Here is a 20158-nt window from a genome sequence, read left to right on the forward strand (position 1 = left end):
GAAGGGAAAAGGGCAGCGGGCCACAGTTAGCTGAAAGGAGCAAATGTTTAGCTTGTCATTTTAGCTTGGTACATTATTTCAAAATTGATGGTCAAAAGTGATCTGCCACCCCAGAATAATTCTGGCGCAACACTCATGCATTGTTTGGGACACAAGTCCTCATATTACTGTCTTCGTATGGTTATACAAGCTGGTCAGAAAACTCACTCAGAGTAAAAGTGATGTAAACCACACATTTGTCTGGAAAAAAAAGTATGAATTCAAACCAAATCATTTCTTTCAAATATTACTACAGTAAGGACTAGCTGAAACAGATAATACATATAATAGTAAATAAAAAGTGTGATGAATAAAAACGTAAATGCCCCAAAAAATTCCACCAATTTTTTTTTTATAAAAGTTTATATACAAAGACAATCACACAAACAAGCCATTTTGAGCTACTGAACATAAATAAGGAAAGAATCTGACTCAGACTTTTAAATTCAAATCATTGTGAATCGTTCTATTCTTGAGGCAAAAATAGTCAATATAGGCCCCTGTTCCAGTCTATGTGTTCAAATGTTGTCACATCTAAAGCGGCCTCTAATTTTGGTTCCGAATGAGTGCTTTTTCAAGTACCATCATAGTCATTATTACTGTTACACATTATTTATAAATCTCAAATGTTTGTAGTCAACGTTCTCATCTTAACTCATATTAATAGTGTTTGTGTAATTTAACAAACTGTATGTTGGCTCATGATCAAATATATTAGTTTACTTTCATAAAGGTTGTTTTCTATATAAAGGGTTAATGTGATTGAAAAACAGTTTACTGATTGAGACTACAAGAATTCAAATAATGCTCGCACAATGTTCACAATGTTTTTTGAATAAATATATTTGCTGCATTTGGTTGTTTATTGAGTGCAAAATGATCAAGTATAAAAGAATAAAATGAGAATCAAAAGCATGATATATTGTGAAGAAAAAGGAAAAGAACAAGCCATATGTTATTATTGTTCTATTGGAAGATGTGTGACATTGTTATTCCAGAGTCGTGCACATTGCCCATCCAAAGTCCCCCATCTCTCGTGGCACTTTTCCATCAGTTGCAGTTGATCTCGGGACGTAAGGTCAGTGTCAGTGCTGCCCAGAAACCACACTCAGATGGCAAGATTTGCAAAGCAGATTCCCATTTAAAGGATAGCAGCCATGCTCATTCGGTTCAGGGGAAAGCTGGATAACACAGATCTGCAGAAAATGAAAAATACTTCCTTAGTGAGGATTCATTTGTGTTTGCATAACAGTAAACACTGTTTGCTCACCGAATGCCTACCTCACACCTGTAGCAGTTTTCGTGGTACGAGTGTCCCAGGCATTCAACATTATAGCTGTCAGTACCATCTTCTTTTGGAATGATTAGCTGTTTGCAGGCGTTGCACTTCGGAGCATACTTCCTTTAAAGACAAGGAAAGAAAAGCAAGAATGAGTTTTGCAACCATGTGTCTACAATGGCAATAAATTAAGTTAAATTGAACGGGATTTCCAGATTAGAAGGAAAAAGCCGTTTGTTAATGTATCACGTTAAACGTTGTTTATGTGGTACTTGCCATAATCTTTAACGACCCTACCTGTAATAGTCATGGAGGCAATAAACTTCTCCAACTTCTCCTTGAGCAAAAGCTTTATCCCCAATTTGCTGTTTACAGGTTGCACAGGTGAAACAAGGAAGGTGGTATGCCCGCTCCAGGGCACGGATCACATGGTCTGTGATGACCTCCCCACACGCCCAGCAAAGTTCCAGGCTCGCCTATAAGACAGAAATGAATGGTCACTGGAATACAATCCAGCAAAAGACCACACCACATTTTCCCCTGTATAACTCATTGACAATAAACCATTTATACCTCATGTGTGAATGGTGGTAATTCTCCAAAAGACAGTTTAGTGTTAAACTTCTTTTATGCAGTTTCTCCCACTTTGCAATCAACATTTGGCTCCCGTTGAATTTTTGCAAAACATGCAAACCAAATATTTGATTTCTTTACAACGAGCATCTTTGCTGCCTTTCTTATTTTACACTTCAATCAGATTGGAATTCAATCAAACTACAGTGTTCACTAAAAACACATGGCATAGTGTTTGATAGAAGGATGTATCTGCAGCTTTAAGACCATCCTACCTGGTAGCAGTCTTCACAGAGTGGGATTCCCGCCTTGTTGTAGTACTGTTTACCAGCCAGGGGAACGTGACAAGATCGACACTGGAAACAACCGTCATGGTACGTCCTGTTTAAGGCCTCTATCACAGGTTCAGAAGGAGCCACGGGTTTCCGACAGAAGCCACACACCTCTGTATGGTAAACAAACAGATCACATCAATGCAGGTTACATTTACATGTGGATTTCGTATGGCTTACACAGTAAATGTGTAACTAGAGATCCTGTTACCTCTACTCTCCCTGCTCGTGTCTTGGCCACTTTTATGGATCCCGTGGGATTGTTCATCTTGGTTTAACCCACTAGATGGTGTGCTTGTTTCCACCTCAAATGTAAAGCACATTGTTAATGTAAATGTACATTTGTGTTTGGCCTCACAAGATGAACCAGACACTGAAATGAATGGTTGATTTTGAACAAACAATATCCACGTTTAATGTCTCTAAATAAATATATGCGCAGATTATGCCCATTGAAGCCGAAAATCTCCAACATTTTTATTAAAAAGTTCAAAGAAAGATCAATGCAAATGTCTTTAAAAAAAAATAATATGCAAATCATTTTTTGCAGATCATCCCTTATGACCGCTGCACACCAATTTACAGTATCCGTAATAATTACTTGTCTGATTTTGGTGAAAAGTGGGATCAAACTAATGACAGTAATGGACATAAACATTTGAGTGATGAAACTGTAACTGAAGTCTGGTCACCTCTTTGTCGTGAACTGGCTGCAGGCTTTGGATCAGAGGGGGGGGGGGAGGCTTCAGGGCGGGAGGAGGTGGTGGAAGAGCTGATTCTTCAGAGAACAATGTTCCATGAGATGAAGGCTCTGCAGCAGGAGGAGGAAGAGGAGGAGCAGGGAAGAAATCTGTTTGACAAAAAAAATATTACTTTGAATCACTACAATACTGATCTCCCGTCCTCCTGGTAAACAAACTATGATTTGTAAAAGAGGTTGTGTTCTCTTTTAGACAGAGTCCGAGATCTTGTAAGCACTCATTTATAGTTTGGGAATCCCTCTACCCCAACAAATGATTCAAAAACATAATATAAAGCCAGGCCCTCGTGGCATCAGCACCATACAGGGTCATTTTCTGCATGTATTTCAGGTGCTGTGTCTAATCCAAGATGAAACATTGGTTTTGTCATGAATACCTGCATCTCTGTTGCCTCCTTGCAGCTTTCCTCTGCTGGCTCCGGTTTGGGCAGGTTTGGGGCTCTGAGAGTCTGACGTTCTGGCAGCGGCCCCCGTGAAGAGTGGCTTTTTGCTGTCTACTCTGCCATAACCCTCCGGCTGCTGGTCGTCCTCTTTCTTGTGTCTGACGGCGTGGACGTCGCTCGGGCTAACTCGCACAGCCGTGTGCGGCTTGTCTCTGACTGCACCACTGTGAGCTTGGAGGACGGGCTGCTGCTGCTGCTGTGTGACTGTGGCTCGGTGAGGAGCAGCCAGCGTGATGAAGACTGAGGACACCATCCTTTTTGGTAGAGCTGCCGATGCCATGACTGTATAAATCCCACATAAAACCTACAAGGAGGACAGAAAAAATGATTATCTGCACATTCAATGGTTTGTAGTTCTTTGGAAACATAGAAACAATCCACAGCCTGAACACCATTTGAGGTTGAGCATGTTATTCAAGTTGAGACATTTCATTTGCATCATGTCAATAGTGTTGAATGTGTACACACCCTTTAAGTCAAGTTTGTGGGTGTGTTCACTATCACTATCACTTTAGAAAAGTAAATTCACACACTCACTGCTCTCATTATCTATAATGAATGGTTTTAGGGGGAGAAAGCCCCAATTTGAATCATTTGTTAACTTGAAACCCATTGAATCTGTTTGTGAGCTGCCATTACATACCTGTGAGAAAATGTGGTTTGGAGACAGCTCAGTCTTTTGCTCTTCCTCCCTTGCTGTGCTGTATCTCAAACCGCCTGGTGTGTTTTCCCTACTGTAAGCTGCCACAGAGAGAAGACTTTACTCCGCTAGAGAGGGCGATTATCGGCAGAAGGCCACTCCTTTTCCTTCTGCGCCTTCCTCCCGGACTCTCTCCTCTGTCGACTCCTCCTCCTTCTCAAGCTGACTGACAATACCACCTTCCTCCCGACCGTAAAAGGTGAAGAGTTAATCTCGGGCAAAGTGCAGTAAAAAACATGACACATGCATCCGCTTTGAAAACCTGGCAGGCACGCAGCCACACACAAACACGAAGGCATGCATGCACACAGACACACAAAGAAAGTCATGCAACCGTTGGTAAAACTAATCAAAAGCAACTTTTAAATATAATATCGTGAGATCTTTGCCCTTAAATAACCTCATTCAGACCCCCGCTCCTTCGTGTTTTTCAATGCGTAGCAGGATGTGACTGTACCTGCCTTTTTTTACAGCAACTATCTATCTCAAACTGTCCTCTTTTACTCTCCCTTGCAGCTCTGCCTTATTGTTCTGTCAGCTTTATTTTCCCTACCTCCCTCATTGAGTCTGCCTCCTTTTTTTCTCCCTCGTTCGGCCTTCCCTTCCCCCACTACATTATATCACTTCAGCCTTGACTCGCTATCAGTGTCTCCTAGGACTGCTCCCATTTGTGCCCCTCCAACGTCTGATAGTATGTTCTGGACTTCATCAGGCTCCTCCGATGGAGCTTCTTTGGTTGAAAGCAGCCATGAAGGAGCTGCAGCATTACGGTGCGATGAATCAGGGCATTGTGCAAGAGGAGATATTGGTGTATTAGGAGAAGGGGGAAGGGGTGAATGTGTGTGTGCGTGTGTGTGTGTGGGGGGGGGGGCAGTGTCTGTGAGTCCAATGAACAAGCTGCTTTGTTATGTTCTGTGCTCTGAGTCCAAGGCCGTATCACGTCTGCTGATCAGCAAATGTTGTGTTTAGTTTCCGTAGGCCAACCTTTGTACGGTCCACTCCCCTCCTGAGCGTCGGAAAGAACAGACAAGATAGCGTGACGAACTACGTGTTGAATATGGATCAGTCTGGTGGAAGAGAGGGGGTTAACAGGAGACGCAGATGAGGAGAGTGATGGGGGTCTCTGTTGTTCCAGCTCTGTGCAGAGGAATGCTGCAGTGATGTCACGGTTGCAGGAGGGAGCATGCTTGCTGATGACACAATCCCCGGACTCCCATGCTCCGCCCCCCCAACAGCCTAAATCCTCATTAAACTCCGTGAACCCCTTCACTGGATCTACAACATGTCTTTTCAAATCACTCCTCAACATCACAAGCTATTTGCGTTGCTTTAACCCTCAGTTTGTATCTACCTGGTTGAGCAGGGCAACGTTTTAAAATAGAATGAAAGGAATGAAAAAGGAAGAAACACAGAAAGGAAAAAAAAAAGACAATTCCACGTTCACAAAAACTGATACTGTTCTCCTACGTGCAGACATCTGCAAGGGTGATAAAACTATTGACAGGGAGAATTACCGTTACTTTACCAAAATACCTCAAGTGGGAGTAAGATTACTGGGCAATGTGAAGTGAAGGAGAATGTGAGACACAGAAGCCAAAGCATTCTGACTTTACTTTATGGTGCAGCTCCAAAAACGCCAGATCCTACACTTCCCACAATGCAACTGGATAATGTTTCATTAGACCACACTGGTTCATAGGCTCTTCTTTAAAACACCTCACACCTCCTGTTAGTCGTGTAGGCTTTCTGTTGAAAAAATAAACCTCGCATTGACAGCATCCTTTTCCAAAAAACTTTATAAAGCTCCCTTCAAAGTACAGGAATTATAATATGTATAACCATACGTTATAGAAATGTTTTCTCCATTATACATTTTTTTGTCGGTCACTATGCTGCTCACTCTTCTGCTATTAATTAATGCTTTTTGAGTTTTATTCATGAGGGAAATATTAGTCTTGGCTAGGTATAATTATGCTGTGTTATAGATTTAAAAAAACATCTGCATTACAAATGTAGTGGGCAGCTCGACAATGCGTTTCCATGTATTTGACTTACATAACATGCAACATCAAAATAACATAAATGCCAAATCTTCAAGTTAACACTGGAAATGAGACAGCAGCTTCTTTATGGCGTAAAATTACAAACTCCTCCTTCTGTTTCTTATTTTAAAACAGGTTTCAAAAACAGTTAAGTCCAGAATTCATCTGAAGCATGGCGACAATGATCGTTTTATTATTCTTAAAGGTATTGAGATATCTTGACATATGAGGTAGTTTCTGATATTTGAGGTAGATTATCGATCTGATGATCTTTTCATTGTGTTCCTTTGCCTTGCTGCTGGAGGTCCTCTCATGTCTTCTTCTTCTTCCTAAAAGTGAAACATGACAGTTAAATGCAATTTTAATATTTCTATAGAGCTATACAATAAATCCAGAATTGCAAACAAGGGAATTAGAATATATTTTTGAAATAATAAGGTTTTGAAAACCTGTAACGCGGCTTTCAGCAGGTCCTGAGAAGGCAGTAGGCAGACTGCTTCACCCAGGAAACTGAAGAGGACGTGGAGGACATCAGACCAGTTGCCCATTGTCAACATGAGCACCAGTAAGGCTCCCAGTCTCAGCACGACGGTGTGTAGCATTGCCTCAGTGCCAGTCTGCCGCCGCTGATCCTCTGTGCAAAATGCAAAACAAAACGTTACACAATAACGATAAAAGATTGTCGTTTTCTGTTGTGCTTTTCATATCATTTGTATTGTTTGCCTCATGTGTCCTGTTTTTCATGGCCTCATTTTATATTGATTGTTTTATTGTTCTCCTTTCTTGTTATTTTCATTTGTCTATTTACCTGAGGTAAAGTTTGATAAAGCTATTAATGTTTTTCCCTCTCGAAGTCCCTCTAAAACACCATCTCCGTTGCCTGTATAGTTGGCCCTTCATCACCTTGAATGTAGACAACCAACAGGGTGTAGCAGAGTGTCAATGGAGTCCAAAACTTTAGAGCATCTTTCTGGGACAGGAAGTGGTCATAAACGGTAGAAGTGGACGCCACGCTCGCTATTGCAAAGGCCAAGACAACCGCTCTTTGTACTGAAGCCAATATGGTGTGTCCAGAGGCCAGGAGGGTGCTGCACTTCCCACAGTAACCCTCTTTGCTATGTAGCGGGTAGAGTCTGGCCACATGGCTCCACAAACTGCGGCAGGCACTGGCCAGTGCCCAGCTGAGAGCAGCTGCCAGAAACAAGCTGAGGGAGCTGTGTGGAGCCCCCTGATGGAGGAAGTGCAGGGTACAGGTGAGGGCGCATCCCAGGGAGAACTGGCACTGGGTCAGGAGCAGGTCCAGGCCTCTGCTTCGGGCATCCTTAGACCACGTAGATGAGAAGAGTGTGGGGAAAAATAACATCAGTGTAGAAATGGGTACGTGTCAAAGACAAGGATACGCGGCGATAGTACGCCGTGCATGAAACACGTTTAAGTCTATTAGTTTCCATCTGCTGTGTTTACGCAGCTCACCAGGCCTGCTGATGCCCACGCAGAAACGGCTCTGAGAGAAAACTCCAGGACTATGAGAGAGGAGACCCTCGAGCCCACCAGAGACAGGAGGACCGTCAGAAACCAGAACTGAAGAGCTTTTATACAGTTCCTTCTCAGAAGATTGCCAAGTGAGAATAAACTCGGTTTGCTTTCAGTTTTAGTCTCAGAATCCCTGTGTAGAGGGGAAAATCCGACAATGAGTATGAGTAGTGCACTTATATACATTATTACAATTGCGTCCCTTTTAATGGAATAAACTCACCTGCATGTTTCAATAAGGTTGTAAACTCTTATCAAATTGCACAGCACCGATATTCCACATGCACCCACGAGCCCTTTGAAGCATAAAAAAACAGCAAATACACGTTTGCAAAGAAGCTACTTTAGATTTTTTGCTATTGTCATGAAAAAAAACATATAGTCAACTCACCTCGAAAAAAACAGTCTATTGAGTTTGAATCTATAAATTTCCATTCAAAAATTCCCCAGCTCCAGGGGAAGGACAAAAACATGTTTGTTTTTCCAGGTAATATCTCAAGAAGCACACAGAAAAATGCTATGATCTCTTGCTCATGCTTCTTCAATCCAAGAAGCTGATTAGAAGCTAAAAGGCAGTTAATGTTGAATTTTTGTAAACCCAACTGTTGTCTTTAGGTCAGAGTGGGCTTTGTGTTTCGGGTCCAAGGGTCAATTGGGATAAGAGTGGTTGGCAGTCTAATCACCTCCCAATGAATGAAGACGCTTCTCTAAAACAGAGCAATCCATCACCGTATAAATGGCTTCAAATAAAAGAGATCAGATCTTAGATATCGTGCATATAACATGCAACACTTGTGTCCAAGAAAATACAAAACCACATCCACTTTATGCTTTTCATACAAAAAGAAACTCTTTATTATTATTATTGTCATCATCATACGTTGATGTTCATATGGTTGACGTCCCTGTAGGTAAAATTTCTGTAGATAAAACCTCAATTTCAAAATGTGAATAAAAACAGAATCTTTCCTTTACATTTAACATACAAGGCATCTAGAATGATGTGTTAACTTGCGACCGCGGCCATACTGGGCTCTAAACAACACAAAGCTTATGTTTGATAGTACACCTTTTTCTTGATCTCATCGGGACTCCACACAAGCACACGGGTCTCACTTCCCTCACTTTGTCACTGCAGACAAAGCCCATGAAAGTGACATCATCCCTTTAAACAGCAGAGAAAAATGTTTGTGCAACATTTGAGTGATTCTCACTTAAAGCAACAGTTCGACATTTTGGGAAATATGCTTATTTTCTATAGAGCAATACAATGAAGCACCTTTATCAAAATGTCAAACATTAGCTTTAAATTTGCACACATTCCAGTCAATCATGTGCCAGATGATTGGGAGGTTTTATCTCCTTGCTCTGGTTGTCCTTTAGGCTGTGTTGCCTCATCATATCCCAGAACAGCATGCTGAGCATAGTGTGTGGGGCCAAGCGCAGGAAGACAGGGCCCATGCCTTTATAAAACCCCAGCACGCCCTCGGATTGGCACACCTTCAGCATACAGTCTGAAAATCCCTGATACAGTCGCCCCTAAAAAGTAGTAAGTAAGATGTGGTTAATGTGTTCTTCCATTATTATTTATAAGCAACGACTGTTGCGATGAAAAGAGGTCACCTAAAACTCACCCTGCGAAACTCGTCCACGGGCTGATTGTAGAGCCGCGTACTAATGACGTCGAACGGGGTCATGCTGATCGCCACGGCGACTCCGCTGATCGTGGCTGCTATCAAAGCTATGAGCCAGCTGTTTGGACTGAACCACTGAACCAAGAGGAGCGATGAAGTCATTACGGGCGTGACAGCAACTGTTTGGGTACATGTGCTGTAAAAACGTCAGCTGTTCATCACATATACCTACCTGGGTATGTGACACCCATTCCTTCGCCGATGTGAAGGTTGCCAGTTGAGCAGCTGATCCCACCATGACTCGAGGCACGGCCCCGTTCACTCCCCTCCAGAGGCCAATCACACCGTCTCTTCTATAGATGGTAACAAAGGCATCAAAGACTCCCTGAAATTAAGGAAAAAACAAAAGGCATCGGTGGGCTGGAAGTAGCAGGAAAAAAGCATCTATTATGTGGTGGTGGTAAATAGTTATGGAAATGGATTTGCTCTTTTTTTCTTGCATATCACTTCATACCAGTTCATATACTAAATTATATGCAAACATTAAGTGGCATCGGTTCAAACTTTTAACACCAAAATGTAGTATCCATCAATGGTGGAATGTAATCTAATTTAATCAAGTGCAGTGTTTCCACACCCATCTAATCCTGAAACAAGGTCTAATCAGATAGCGACTGAAAGCACTGTGAACTTTCAGATATCGCTCCAACATAGTGGACCGCATAAATAAATATCTAAATGTTTACTTTAAATTGATCAGCAGAGTCACATCAAAAACATATTTATGATACATATTTATGATGCATTACTGCAATACATTAAGACCATTTTTCCGGCAAGACATACCTACTTTTACCCTAAACTTTGAATAAATGTCTTATATTGAATATAAGCATAATTGCTGAGACATAATCCCACATAAAACAACAGACGGTGTACTGTATTCTTGTGTCTTACTTTGAACATGTCGGTCTTACCAGGTGGTTATGCTGGTGGCCTACAGCTATGGCTTCCACGGTCTGGGCCTGCAGGTGGGTCTTCACCTATGAAGGAAGCACACAAGGGTGTAATGCGTATTCAGACTGAACTAGATACTGTGACAAAAATCGGCACGGACAGACCAGACTTCAGACATCAGCCAGACTCAGTGACAACTAAGTTGGCTGATGTCTGAGTCAGATGCCAGAATGAGTTGAGCAACAGGTACAGGTAACTCTACCAACGCGTATCGAGTGCGCGTCACATACAGCACGCACCTTTCTTTACAAATTCCTCAGTGATTCATTCGCACCGAACCCTAAAGATCAAACAGCAGTCACGGCAAGCTCAAAAACAAGAAGTCTCTCCACTTTATCTCATGAACAGTCCATAAAATAACCTTCAGTTAACCTTCCTTTTCTTCACTCACTGCCAACCGCAAGGGGCCAGAAGGGACTGTATATTTTGGTACATTCAGGTTGAAGCAAAGTCCATGATTATATTTAGAGAAAGAGACAAACATGTTGTAAAGCGATATTCTCTTTCCATGACGGTGCACAATGTTAGAGATGGTTTTATGTGACAGCTGAACCTCTCGCATTAGAACATTCACATCTTGTGTTGTAAAGTCAGGTTGAGATCAGATTGTTTGAGTTCAGGAAGTAGATTAGACACAGTAACCACACACACCCCTGTAATGTCACTTGCCAAACCAGTCCTCGTACTAGATTTTAAAATAGACGTTAGACAGAGGTTTTGCAATGTCATGTTTGAATGCGAGTTTTCCAATTTCCATTCTTTTAATTCATTAAAAACGTGTCATACCCCTCATTTATTTCACACAGTTAGAAGGTTGAAGATGAAGGGTAGAAGGTACCCTTTATAATACCTTTTAGTAGCTCAAAGGAGTCATTGCTAAAGAATAGGTTCACATGTTCTGGTTGTTGTAGTTTTTCATCTTGTCCACACAATCGGAGGCAATTTGAAATGCAGAAATCAAATGAGCATCTTCAAAATCTGCTGTCTTTTTACGTCAAACAGAAGTCGTTTCAGTGTTCATGTGGATACGCGAGTGAGTGAGAGAATGTTATGTGCATAGATTATATAGTATCTCCAGTAGTGACCGATATGAACTATGAACACCTCTTGTTTTACAATGTGGGCGTAGTATGTGAATCAACAATGTGATCCAATGTTAAACGAGTCTGTTTACTGAGATGATGTATGTAGTACGTTTCACAGACATTTAGACCCACCAGGTCCAAACATGTTCTGACTTTCGGCCGTAGTTGGAGAACGCCGGGATGGTTTATTCATTTGGGAGATTTGTTCTAAATTAAAGAAATAAAAGAAATAAAAGAAAAAGATATATTTTTAATTTGTATTTTTAATATGTCTTTTGGACATATTTCTTTGTTATTTACAGTAACTGCCCATGGTATAATTTTAACTACAAATAATTTATAACACTGATTAAATGTACAAAGAAAACCCAAAGAGCTGATCAACAATCAACTTCATTCCAGCATTTTTTAAAGTCTGAAGAGGGTAAACATAATTTATACTATAATGTCAACTGCTCACAACTCATGCACCCTTTGACGGGAGGACAAAAGCAAAGAACAAATAGAAACGGGGAGCCATCTGCAATAGACGAGACAATAAAAGCAGTTGCTTAAGTAAACTTGCCAGGTATGCAGGAGAGGCGATGAAGGCACCCACCGCTCCGGCCCCGGCTCCTGACAGCAGGCTGCCCCCGTGGAACGAGGTGATGCCCAGAGCTTCGCAGTAGGAGTAGGAGCCCAGCCTCACCCCGTTCATCACCCCCTGGTACATCAGGCCCACGGAGAGGCCCTTCTGCAGGCCCCGGAGCCCGTCGGTGCGACCCACCACCCACAGTGCCTGCAGGACCCCCCGGTAGTGTCTCTGGTAGGACCCCCGTGCACGCAGCTCTCCCTGAAGCTGCAGACGGGTCTTTATCACCTCCAGGGGATTGGTGAACACGCAGGCAGCACAGCAGGCCAGAGCACCCAGGGCAAAGTCCAGAGGGGGCCAGACAGCTGTGGGGGGCGTTGAGGGTCCCAGGACGCTGCGGGGCACAGCGGACACGTCGGACGCCATCCCGCGGGAATGCTGGGCACCGAAGACAAGCTCTTCTGGAGGAGTTTCCAGCAGCTGAGTACTGGTCATCCCTGGGGAGTGTGTGTGTGTGTGTGTTGTCGGTTCCTGTAATCACTGGTGCAGCTTTTTCAGCTTGTCGGGGAACAGAGAGAGTTTGCTGCACTTGGTGCAAAAGAATGACCAGGAACAAATTCTATAGGTTTTTGTGAGAACTCATTTTCGATGTCTTTTGCATTATTCTCCCGGGACACTGACCACAGGTCAACGTGCATGATAAGTGTCCTTTTGCGGGGACTTTCTCAGGGAGCTTCCTTGTCCGTCTGCACCATCTGCAAGAGAATGTATCCATGTAAACAATACATTAATTATGAGGTTCAGGTACATTACATAAGGCTCAGCGTTACACCTGAGGGCAAAGTGCTTGTGTGTCATGAGGAAGACAGTTGTAATTTAAACCTTTAGCTCACATGACATATAACTTGTACCTTACACCTGATAAACCAGAGAATCATTAAAAGCAGACACAGGATCACCAGAATGAAACGACCCACACGCCACTCAAATTCATTGAAACCAGCACACAACCAGTCATGACCTATCAGGGGGAAAAAACAATTGATTAGAACTCCTCTCACGTGCCTTCTGAGGAATAATTTAAAAAAAGAACTCTTGAATTTGGTGACTTAATTCAAAAAACTCTCAGTGATCCAGTGCAGCTCCATACTTCCTCTCTGCCCATCATTGTAAACATGTGTCCTCAGCACATTCATTGTCAGAGTCTCCGCCCACCGTTCCTCACCACAGCCAATAAGGGCTCAGTCCTGTCCGCCACATCACCACCATTGCCTCGAGTGTGCACCAATCAGATGGCTGTGATCCACACTGCCCCTGTCGCGTTCAATTGGAGCTCTCTGGGTAAAAGGTTGTTGTTGATGTGGGGGGAGAGAAGAGTGTGTCGAAGAATGAGTTGAGAACTCATGCTGTCTAAACAAGGTTAATCCGATGAAGAGAGCAGATGATCTCAAAAATCTGTGCTGTATTCCCTCTGCACCACATGAATGTATCAATTATATTCCTACATGAAAGACATTTGTTTTGGAGGTAATTTTGAGCGTAAACATGAGCGAAAGGGGAAAAGATTAAGTTGTTATTTTGAAAAATCAACACACGTCTCGAAGCATTCTTTGCGAAGAGGGTTATCTCTAAAATACATTTGGAACACATGTTGCTTACTGAAATAACTCCGTGTGCCTTCTTTACGTGCTGTACGCAACGGAGCCAGTAGGGGGCGCGCTTTACAGCAAACACGAATAAACTACTTAAGAGTTCACTCCCAAAGCATCGGAGTGAATAAATGCAGGAACTGTTCAGTTAACTGAGGATGAAGAATTGTTTTCTAAAATAGTTTTACTACATGCAATTGATTGCTTGTAATGTCAGTGTTATTAGATTTCAGTTGCTCATTGGAATTCAAATAATTACTTCCACTGTTCTCAACAACTGGTTGCCAGATGATATAGAAAGTCAGAGCTTAAAAAAAAGAGGAAGAATTCACCAATATCTATGAAAACCTAAAAAGATTGCGTGAGTTGAAACAAAACAGTCACCAAAACAGCAGAAACATTTAACAAACACAAAGCAGGATTATTAACAGTGACCAAGCAGACATAGAGGCCTTTATTGTTTAACAATGTTTATAGTACAGTGCCACATCTCTCCCCCACCATGACACACACACACACACACACGCACACACGCACGCACGCAGTTTTCAATGTAAACATTGCAGGCTTAAAGATTGATACAAAAAGCAAGGTAGTTAATTGCATTCATTATCCCGGAGTTCCTCTATTTTAAGGAAGGCGAACAGAAAAACAGAAGTGTTATGGTTTGGCCGATCACCTGATGGGGAACAACATAATGTCATGTTTTCTCTAATCACTGCAGTCTCACTCACACATATACACACACAGGATTCTCATTCAACCAAATATTATTTATCAAAGTGTAGTTAAAGTGGTGTATTTTTGTTTAATTAGGCAGAAGGGAGAATAGTGAATTTATCAAGTGGAACATCTAATAATGATTATGTTGTTTTTCCATAATCCTCTTTATAGGAAAAAGGCATTGTGTGTCAATTCCCTCGTGTAGTGACAGGGTGGAGGGTCTTTCTTCCAGGTTCCGCCCGGAGCTGCACTACCTTTTAGCCCGTACGAAGTACAAGGCGTTGGTTTTAGGGTAGTACTTAACATTCTGTTTCTTGTCCATTAGGCCCCCAAAAATGATGAGCTCCCCCCTTCCCTGCACCACTGTGTGGAGGCTGGTCTCAGGAGGCCCTGTCACTGCAGCGGGACTGCCGCTCCCATAAACTCTCCAGGACACCACCCCGGCCGACTTGGCCCTGGACACGTCCAACACGTACATCTGCATGGGCTTGCAGTTGAGAGACTGGTACAGAGGTTTCCCTACGTTCAGGCTTTGGGGCGGGTGATGGCCGAGGCGCCGTGCGATAGGCGGGATGGCGTGTCCGTCAGCTCCGGCAGCATGTGGAGGGCTGGAGGATGAAGACGGAGGTGTTCCGGGGGGACCCGCTCCACTGCTACCACCACTTGCTCCTCCAGGAGATGCCCCCTGTGTCTGAGGGGAAGGCGATGACGATGATGAAGAAGACGGTATAGATGAGGACGATTTGTTCTTCACTGCCTCCAGACCTTGTCGTAAGGCAGCGGGGGACACTGCTCCCGGGGGGGTGAGTGGGGAGCTTGCAGGAGGTGTATGCAGGCCATTGGTGCTGGGCACCTCAGGGTGGTGAACGGCAGAAGGGGGAGAGTCCCAGCCATAGTCTGTGGAGGCAGGTGGGAGAGGGCGAGAGGAGGGAGATGCGTCCTGTGCCGGACTGGTCCTTGGTGAAGGGGAGGATCCATTTAATAACGTGGCCAGTGGAGGAAGAGGAGGGCTGTCTGGGCCCTGTGAAGGAGACGGCTGCTGGGGAGAGGATGGGCTGCCTTCTCTGGCACTTCCTCTCGCTGACGGCCGAGGTCTCAGCGTGCCCCATCGGCCGTTTACACAAGGAGCCTCTTCGACGGCTCCCAGTACGACACCGGCAGCGCCGCTCCGAACAGGAGACTGGGAGCGCAGAGAAGGCGGTTCTGCGCCCAGAGAGGCAGGTGTGGCACTTATTGGGGAGGGCCGGGAGTTAAGACTCGGGCTGAGCGGAGCACGGCCGGATGGGGCCTGTGAGAAAACCACCACACACTGGCCCACCTTGAGGTAGATGAGAAGAACAGTGACATAGTGATCAGTCTTATGCTTAGGCACAAAAATATGCAGTATAGGATTTAAAACTAAGCCAGACACTTACCCTACAGGCTGGGTGACACCACAGCTCCGGGGCCCCATGGTCCTCGTTTTCCACCTGCAGCTGCTGCCACCTCCATGGGGGTGTAACCATGTGGAGGAGCCAAGCATCTTTAAGGAGCTTTAACACACAAGAAGACAGGATAAGTCAAAGCTGTAGTAACATATAGCCACTTGGAAATGTATTACATGATACAGATGTGCTGTTCTGATACTAGAGAAAATAAACTTACAGCATTAGGACCGCCACAGCCTCCCAAGATGAGCAAAGTCTGATCATCGATGACAATCTAAAAAGAAAATGTAAAACCTTGTCATTTCGTAAAAATATTTAAGAGGAGGCACGTCATTCAGGGGAAGAAATATCTACAGAAAGAAAAGCCGTCTTCAAGGGTCAAAACTCAAGCAAAAGTTTAAATAAGCAATAATAGCAGGAGGAATGGTTACTTTTACTTACTTGTGATTGGCCTCCCCGCGGGTGGGGTGACGGGCCGGATATGGGAGGTTTGGACCAGGACCACTGTTCCAGGTCCAGAATCCAGACTTCATTACTCCTGATTAGAACCACCAGAGGCGACAATATCACGGTGAGGCTCGAACGGCAAATATTTCATTTATTTGTATTTACAATTATATTAAAAATACACTATTAACTTAGTTTAAGGCTTAAAGCTTGAATGTGTACAGTGTTTTTACTGAAATACCACTATATCCATATAAATGGTGTAGTGTGGTCGAGGATTCGTTTTTCAGAAATGTTGATCCGCTTTGTCTGAAGCTCCCAGGTACCCGCTCTCTGTTTTACCCCAATAACCAGCTGTTGTTTACTGAAAGCGATGTAACTTTATCACCCTAAAGATCCTATATTCACAAAAACCAGACACCTGTGGAGTAAATGAAGATTTAGCGAGGTGAAACTTGTTTACGAACACCAGATGCAGTCGGCCCAGCTCAGATAATTGGTACACAAACACAAGTAATACACTCATACATTTGCCGTGCTCCTAGTGACCCCCCAAACACCACCATGGTGTTTCCAATCACAGAGGAAGAGTGGCCAGCCATTGGTGGAGGTCCATGTGTTGTTACTATACAGTTCCACCTGAGAACACAAAAAGGGAGGAAATGACGACCGAAAGTTACTAGTCAGTCACTTGTCACAACTGCATCCTTAAAGTCCCAGTACTTAAGTCTCTCTCACCAGTTCTTTGAAGGAGAGTAGGTGTGGATTTCATCAAAAAACCTTTCTGGTTGGTGCAGTGGATATGGGCTGGGGCGAGTCCATCCCCCAAACAGCACTAACAGATCTTTGTGCATCACAAGCGTCGCCCCGGCTTTAGGAGATGGATAAGAGCCTGGAAGAGAAAAGAATGATTGGATGCAGATTGTAGCAGCATATGCCTGATGTTGTATACATATGTAAATGAATAGTCTAATAAATAGATACATCAAGAAATATGTTAGTGGAGAGAAAAGAAAAGTTTCAACGAACCACTTAGAGATAACCATCGTAATGTCATAAGTGAAAATGGCTTAACAGAAATGCGGTAAAACGACTATTTGCCAACCTTCAAGTGACGAAAAATGATAATTGATTTTATGAGGTATTAGGTCAGAACTCATAGAAGACAACCCACAGAAAATGCTTTTTACACAAGGTAAAATTAGCTTTAAATTTTGCAGGAATAATGCACTCAAGTACAAATAATTGTACAACAATTTCATCTCTTTTTATTCCCACTTCTTCAAATACTTTGTGCTCAGCGCTTCTGAGCAACTGAAGTAGTTTGACGTCCCACAATTCCTCTTATATAATTTCTTACCAGACCAGATGTAAACCACTCGTACCTGAGGCCAGAGGTCGGATCCACTCCTTGCTGTTGAGGTCGAGTCTCCACAGATCATTGAAGGCAGCATTGCAGCTACTCTGGGTGCAGCCCCCGAATACATACATGGACTGGTTTGAGTCATAGTAACATGCACCTGCAACCCAAACAAAGAACAATTAAACTTTATCGCAAATGTTGAATGCCTTTTTTTTGCTTATGTGCCAAAAAGTGTAAAACTAGCGTGTAGCCTTTCTAATGGGGCAAATGGAAGACGGATTGAAATCTTTGTAAATAGTTCTGTACAGTAGATTTTCCTAATAATTTACAATAGAATTGTGTGCCTCTGTCACCCTAAATCCTAGTTGTTGTTGGAATCCATCAGATAACAAAATGGTTGTTTGCTTTCATTAATCATTAACTTTGCACAATGCAGAACACATTATAATGCTTTACACTTGACTCGTGATCTGATCCGGGATATTCCCACAGCTATTTGGGGAAATTTGCAAATTGATTGTTTTTTTATCTTGTGATCAAAAACTAAACCAGCGTGATCAGCACTGAAACATTTTCGAATTAATAACCAGAAGTTACGTATTTTTTAATTCTGGGAAAGGGTGTCTACTGTAACTAAATTGTGTTATAAAAGCAATGTATACTGACTGTGTGAGAAGCGCTGGGTGATCGGTGTTCCTGGATATGGGTATGTACGACTTTCCCACTGGATATTTCCCTCCTGGACAGCTCTCAAGAAACCGTGGTAGCACTGATAAGCAACACCTAGTCGAGATAAAATATTGGTAAAAATCAGTAATAAAAAACAGTGGACAGAGAGTTTTTAAAATGTTAAATGCATTATCAACCGTTGCCTCTCCATTTCACTGCTCTGCTGAGTAGTGTAATAATTAAGATTCAGTTTCATACAAGGCTATGTAAGTATGAGGCATACCTTTAATGAGCCGATACCACTGCTTACACACAAGCGCAGCCGTCTTGTGCTCCTGGTAAGGTGAGAGAAAGGACAGAATATATTCAAGAACTTCCTCTGGCAACTCCTCCATTGTTCTCCTCCCTCCTTTGGCACCAATGTCCATGTTCCCATCTTGTCGGCAGGACCCCATGTTTGCCTCTTCCTCTTCTGTTATCCCAGCAGTGTCCGCACCATCGTCCTCTGTATCCATGGCAACAAAGCATCCATCCTCATTATCATGGGAGCGGGACATTATAGTCTGTTGAGACATTGGGAGACAGGCAAGTAATATATCTTCAGGATCAGGAGGATGTTTTTCTCCAGATGCAATTAACAACACTTTAAAAAGTGATAAATTCTTAATTGATTCTATAAGACACTGTTAAACAAAGACTAACCAACCTCAACCCTGCCTTATTTGATTCTTATTGGATTTCTGCAAATAAAATGAATTGATGATACATATAGGATACATATTAGATTGAGTAATTTAGTTCTCAGCAATCTTAGTGGTCACATATATTGTCTGAAGCGAGTGGTGCCCTTTCGACTAGAATGTCCCTTGATTTAGCACGTCCCCCTTATCTCGTTAGCTAACGTTACATCTAACTAACGTTAGCCATCACATACCTAAGAAAATGTTGCTTTGCTAATGCTTAATAATACGTTGCTATGAAAATAATATATTGAACTCAAAATTAACTAAGCAAGGGATGGCTGCTGCTACAAGTCACGGACCAACCAGCATAAACATGCTGTTGGATATAACGTTCGCTCCTTAGAGCATATATGCTAGCACTCGCTAACGCTAGCTAACTGATCATGAGCATCCAAGCTAAATTTAGCTAACATTAACGAATCTCTAACTAACGACATAATATTACAGCAACATCGTACGTGTTTTGTTAAAATATGTTACTGATTGACAAAATATGGGAACACCAAACTTCTTAAGTATGAAAAGGTAGCGAGAACCGTACATGGCAACGGTCCCTTCTAGCGTTCCACCCAACCAGCTAGCTAGCTTGCTGCTATCTTCAGTCTCAGCTGCTGCTAATAATCTATGGTACCGTTAGCATGAGCAGAAAATTAACTAGCTTCTCTAACGTCAGATAAATGTTGTCAATGCTGCTCCTTAACTGTCGCAGCATTATTAATACCGTTGTGGTAGCCGGCGTCTGTTACGGGATCTGAGTATGTATATCTCCTCTCCTTCAACTCCCGATATCAGCTCCGGAGGTTCCTCTGCAGCCTCCCAACAGTCGCCATCTTCAACTCTGTGAACAGCGTCCTCCGCAGCACAGCGACGACGTTGCAGCATCTGTGGGTGGAGCCTCTGTAGCGAACGCTGCGCCCCCGGCTGTGGAATAACCGCTTCATCATGACCCAATCTCAACATGGAGCAAAGAAAGAAAAAATAAGAATCTATGTTGTTTGTTTTAGGAGCTGCATCTCATAGATTTGAAAATGTAGTCAAATGGGCTTAGCATTTAACACTCATGTAACGCCATACTCCTATGCTGGCCAGCTAACGTTTATGGTTCCTCACATACGTTTTTGACATGCCA

General features: G+C 43.0%; 4 protein-coding genes across 8 annotated transcripts; all 4 read right to left on the minus strand.

The window, feature by feature from the left end:
* Positions 1 to 484: 484 nt before the first annotated feature.
* Positions 485 to 4774, minus strand: fblim1 (filamin binding LIM protein 1). 2 transcript variants are annotated; one of them, XM_040204942.2, is made up of 8 exons: positions 4070 to 4774; positions 3361 to 3730; positions 2916 to 3073; positions 2435 to 2528; positions 2167 to 2336; positions 1616 to 1794; positions 1321 to 1441; positions 485 to 1235 (listed from the first exon to the last, which is right to left on the minus strand). In XM_040204942.2, exons 2-8 carry the CDS (start codon positions 3704 to 3706, stop codon positions 1125 to 1127), a joined length of 1179 nt encoding a protein of 392 aa, XP_040060876.1. In that variant the 5' UTR covers positions 3707 to 3730; positions 4070 to 4774; the 3' UTR covers positions 485 to 1124. The 2 variants fall into 2 exon arrangements, with proteins under 2 accessions (XP_040060876.1, XP_040060877.1); XM_040204943.2 differs by having other exon boundaries at positions 2916 to 3034; positions 4070 to 4646.
* Positions 4775 to 6328: 1554 nt separating this feature from the next.
* Positions 6329 to 8309, minus strand: LOC120834748 (transmembrane protein 82). The gene is made up of 6 exons (XM_040202992.2): positions 8093 to 8309; positions 7925 to 7997; positions 7642 to 7834; positions 7072 to 7489; positions 6618 to 6802; positions 6329 to 6497 (listed from the first exon to the last, which is right to left on the minus strand). The coding sequence occupies exons 1-6, from the start codon at positions 8172 to 8174 to the stop codon at positions 6423 to 6425; spliced, it is 1026 nt and encodes a 341-aa protein (XP_040058926.1). The 5' UTR covers positions 8175 to 8309; the 3' UTR covers positions 6329 to 6422.
* A 216-nt stretch (positions 8310 to 8525) lies between these two features.
* On the minus strand, positions 8526 to 13217 carry slc25a34 (solute carrier family 25 member 34). Of its 3 annotated transcripts, none has more exons than XM_040202991.2 (6): positions 13074 to 13217; positions 12003 to 12763; positions 10313 to 10378; positions 9568 to 9720; positions 9336 to 9470; positions 8526 to 9240 (listed from the first exon to the last, which is right to left on the minus strand). In XM_040202991.2, the coding sequence occupies exons 2-6, from the start codon at positions 12501 to 12503 to the stop codon at positions 9028 to 9030; spliced, it is 1068 nt and encodes a 355-aa protein (XP_040058925.1). In that variant the 5' UTR covers positions 12504 to 12763; positions 13074 to 13217; the 3' UTR covers positions 8526 to 9027. The 3 variants fall into 3 exon arrangements, with proteins under 3 accessions (XP_040058925.1, XP_040058924.1, XP_077948165.1); XM_040202990.2 differs by having other exon boundaries at positions 12920 to 13187; XM_078092039.1 differs by having other exon boundaries at positions 12003 to 13214.
* Positions 13218 to 14081: 864 nt separating this feature from the next.
* On the minus strand, positions 14082 to 19982 carry fbxo42 (F-box protein 42). 2 transcript variants are annotated; one of them, XM_040202989.2, is made up of 10 exons: positions 19751 to 19982; positions 18570 to 18791; positions 18284 to 18400; positions 17640 to 17774; positions 16993 to 17146; positions 16783 to 16893; positions 16249 to 16345; positions 16025 to 16081; positions 15796 to 15912; positions 14082 to 15698 (listed from the first exon to the last, which is right to left on the minus strand). In XM_040202989.2, exons 2-10 carry the CDS (start codon positions 18739 to 18741, stop codon positions 14631 to 14633), a joined length of 2028 nt encoding a protein of 675 aa, XP_040058923.1. In that variant the 5' UTR covers positions 18742 to 18791; positions 19751 to 19982; the 3' UTR covers positions 14082 to 14630. The 2 variants fall into 2 exon arrangements, with proteins under 2 accessions (XP_040058923.1, XP_040058921.1); XM_040202987.2 differs by having other exon boundaries at positions 18570 to 18849.
* Between the last annotated feature and the right edge of the window lie 176 nt (positions 19983 to 20158).

This window comes from Gasterosteus aculeatus, chromosome 17, assembly GCF_964276395.1.
Source record: "Gasterosteus aculeatus chromosome 17, fGasAcu3.hap1.1, whole genome shotgun sequence".
In the NCBI taxonomy this organism is placed as follows: domain Eukaryota; kingdom Metazoa; phylum Chordata; class Actinopteri; order Perciformes; family Gasterosteidae; genus Gasterosteus; species Gasterosteus aculeatus.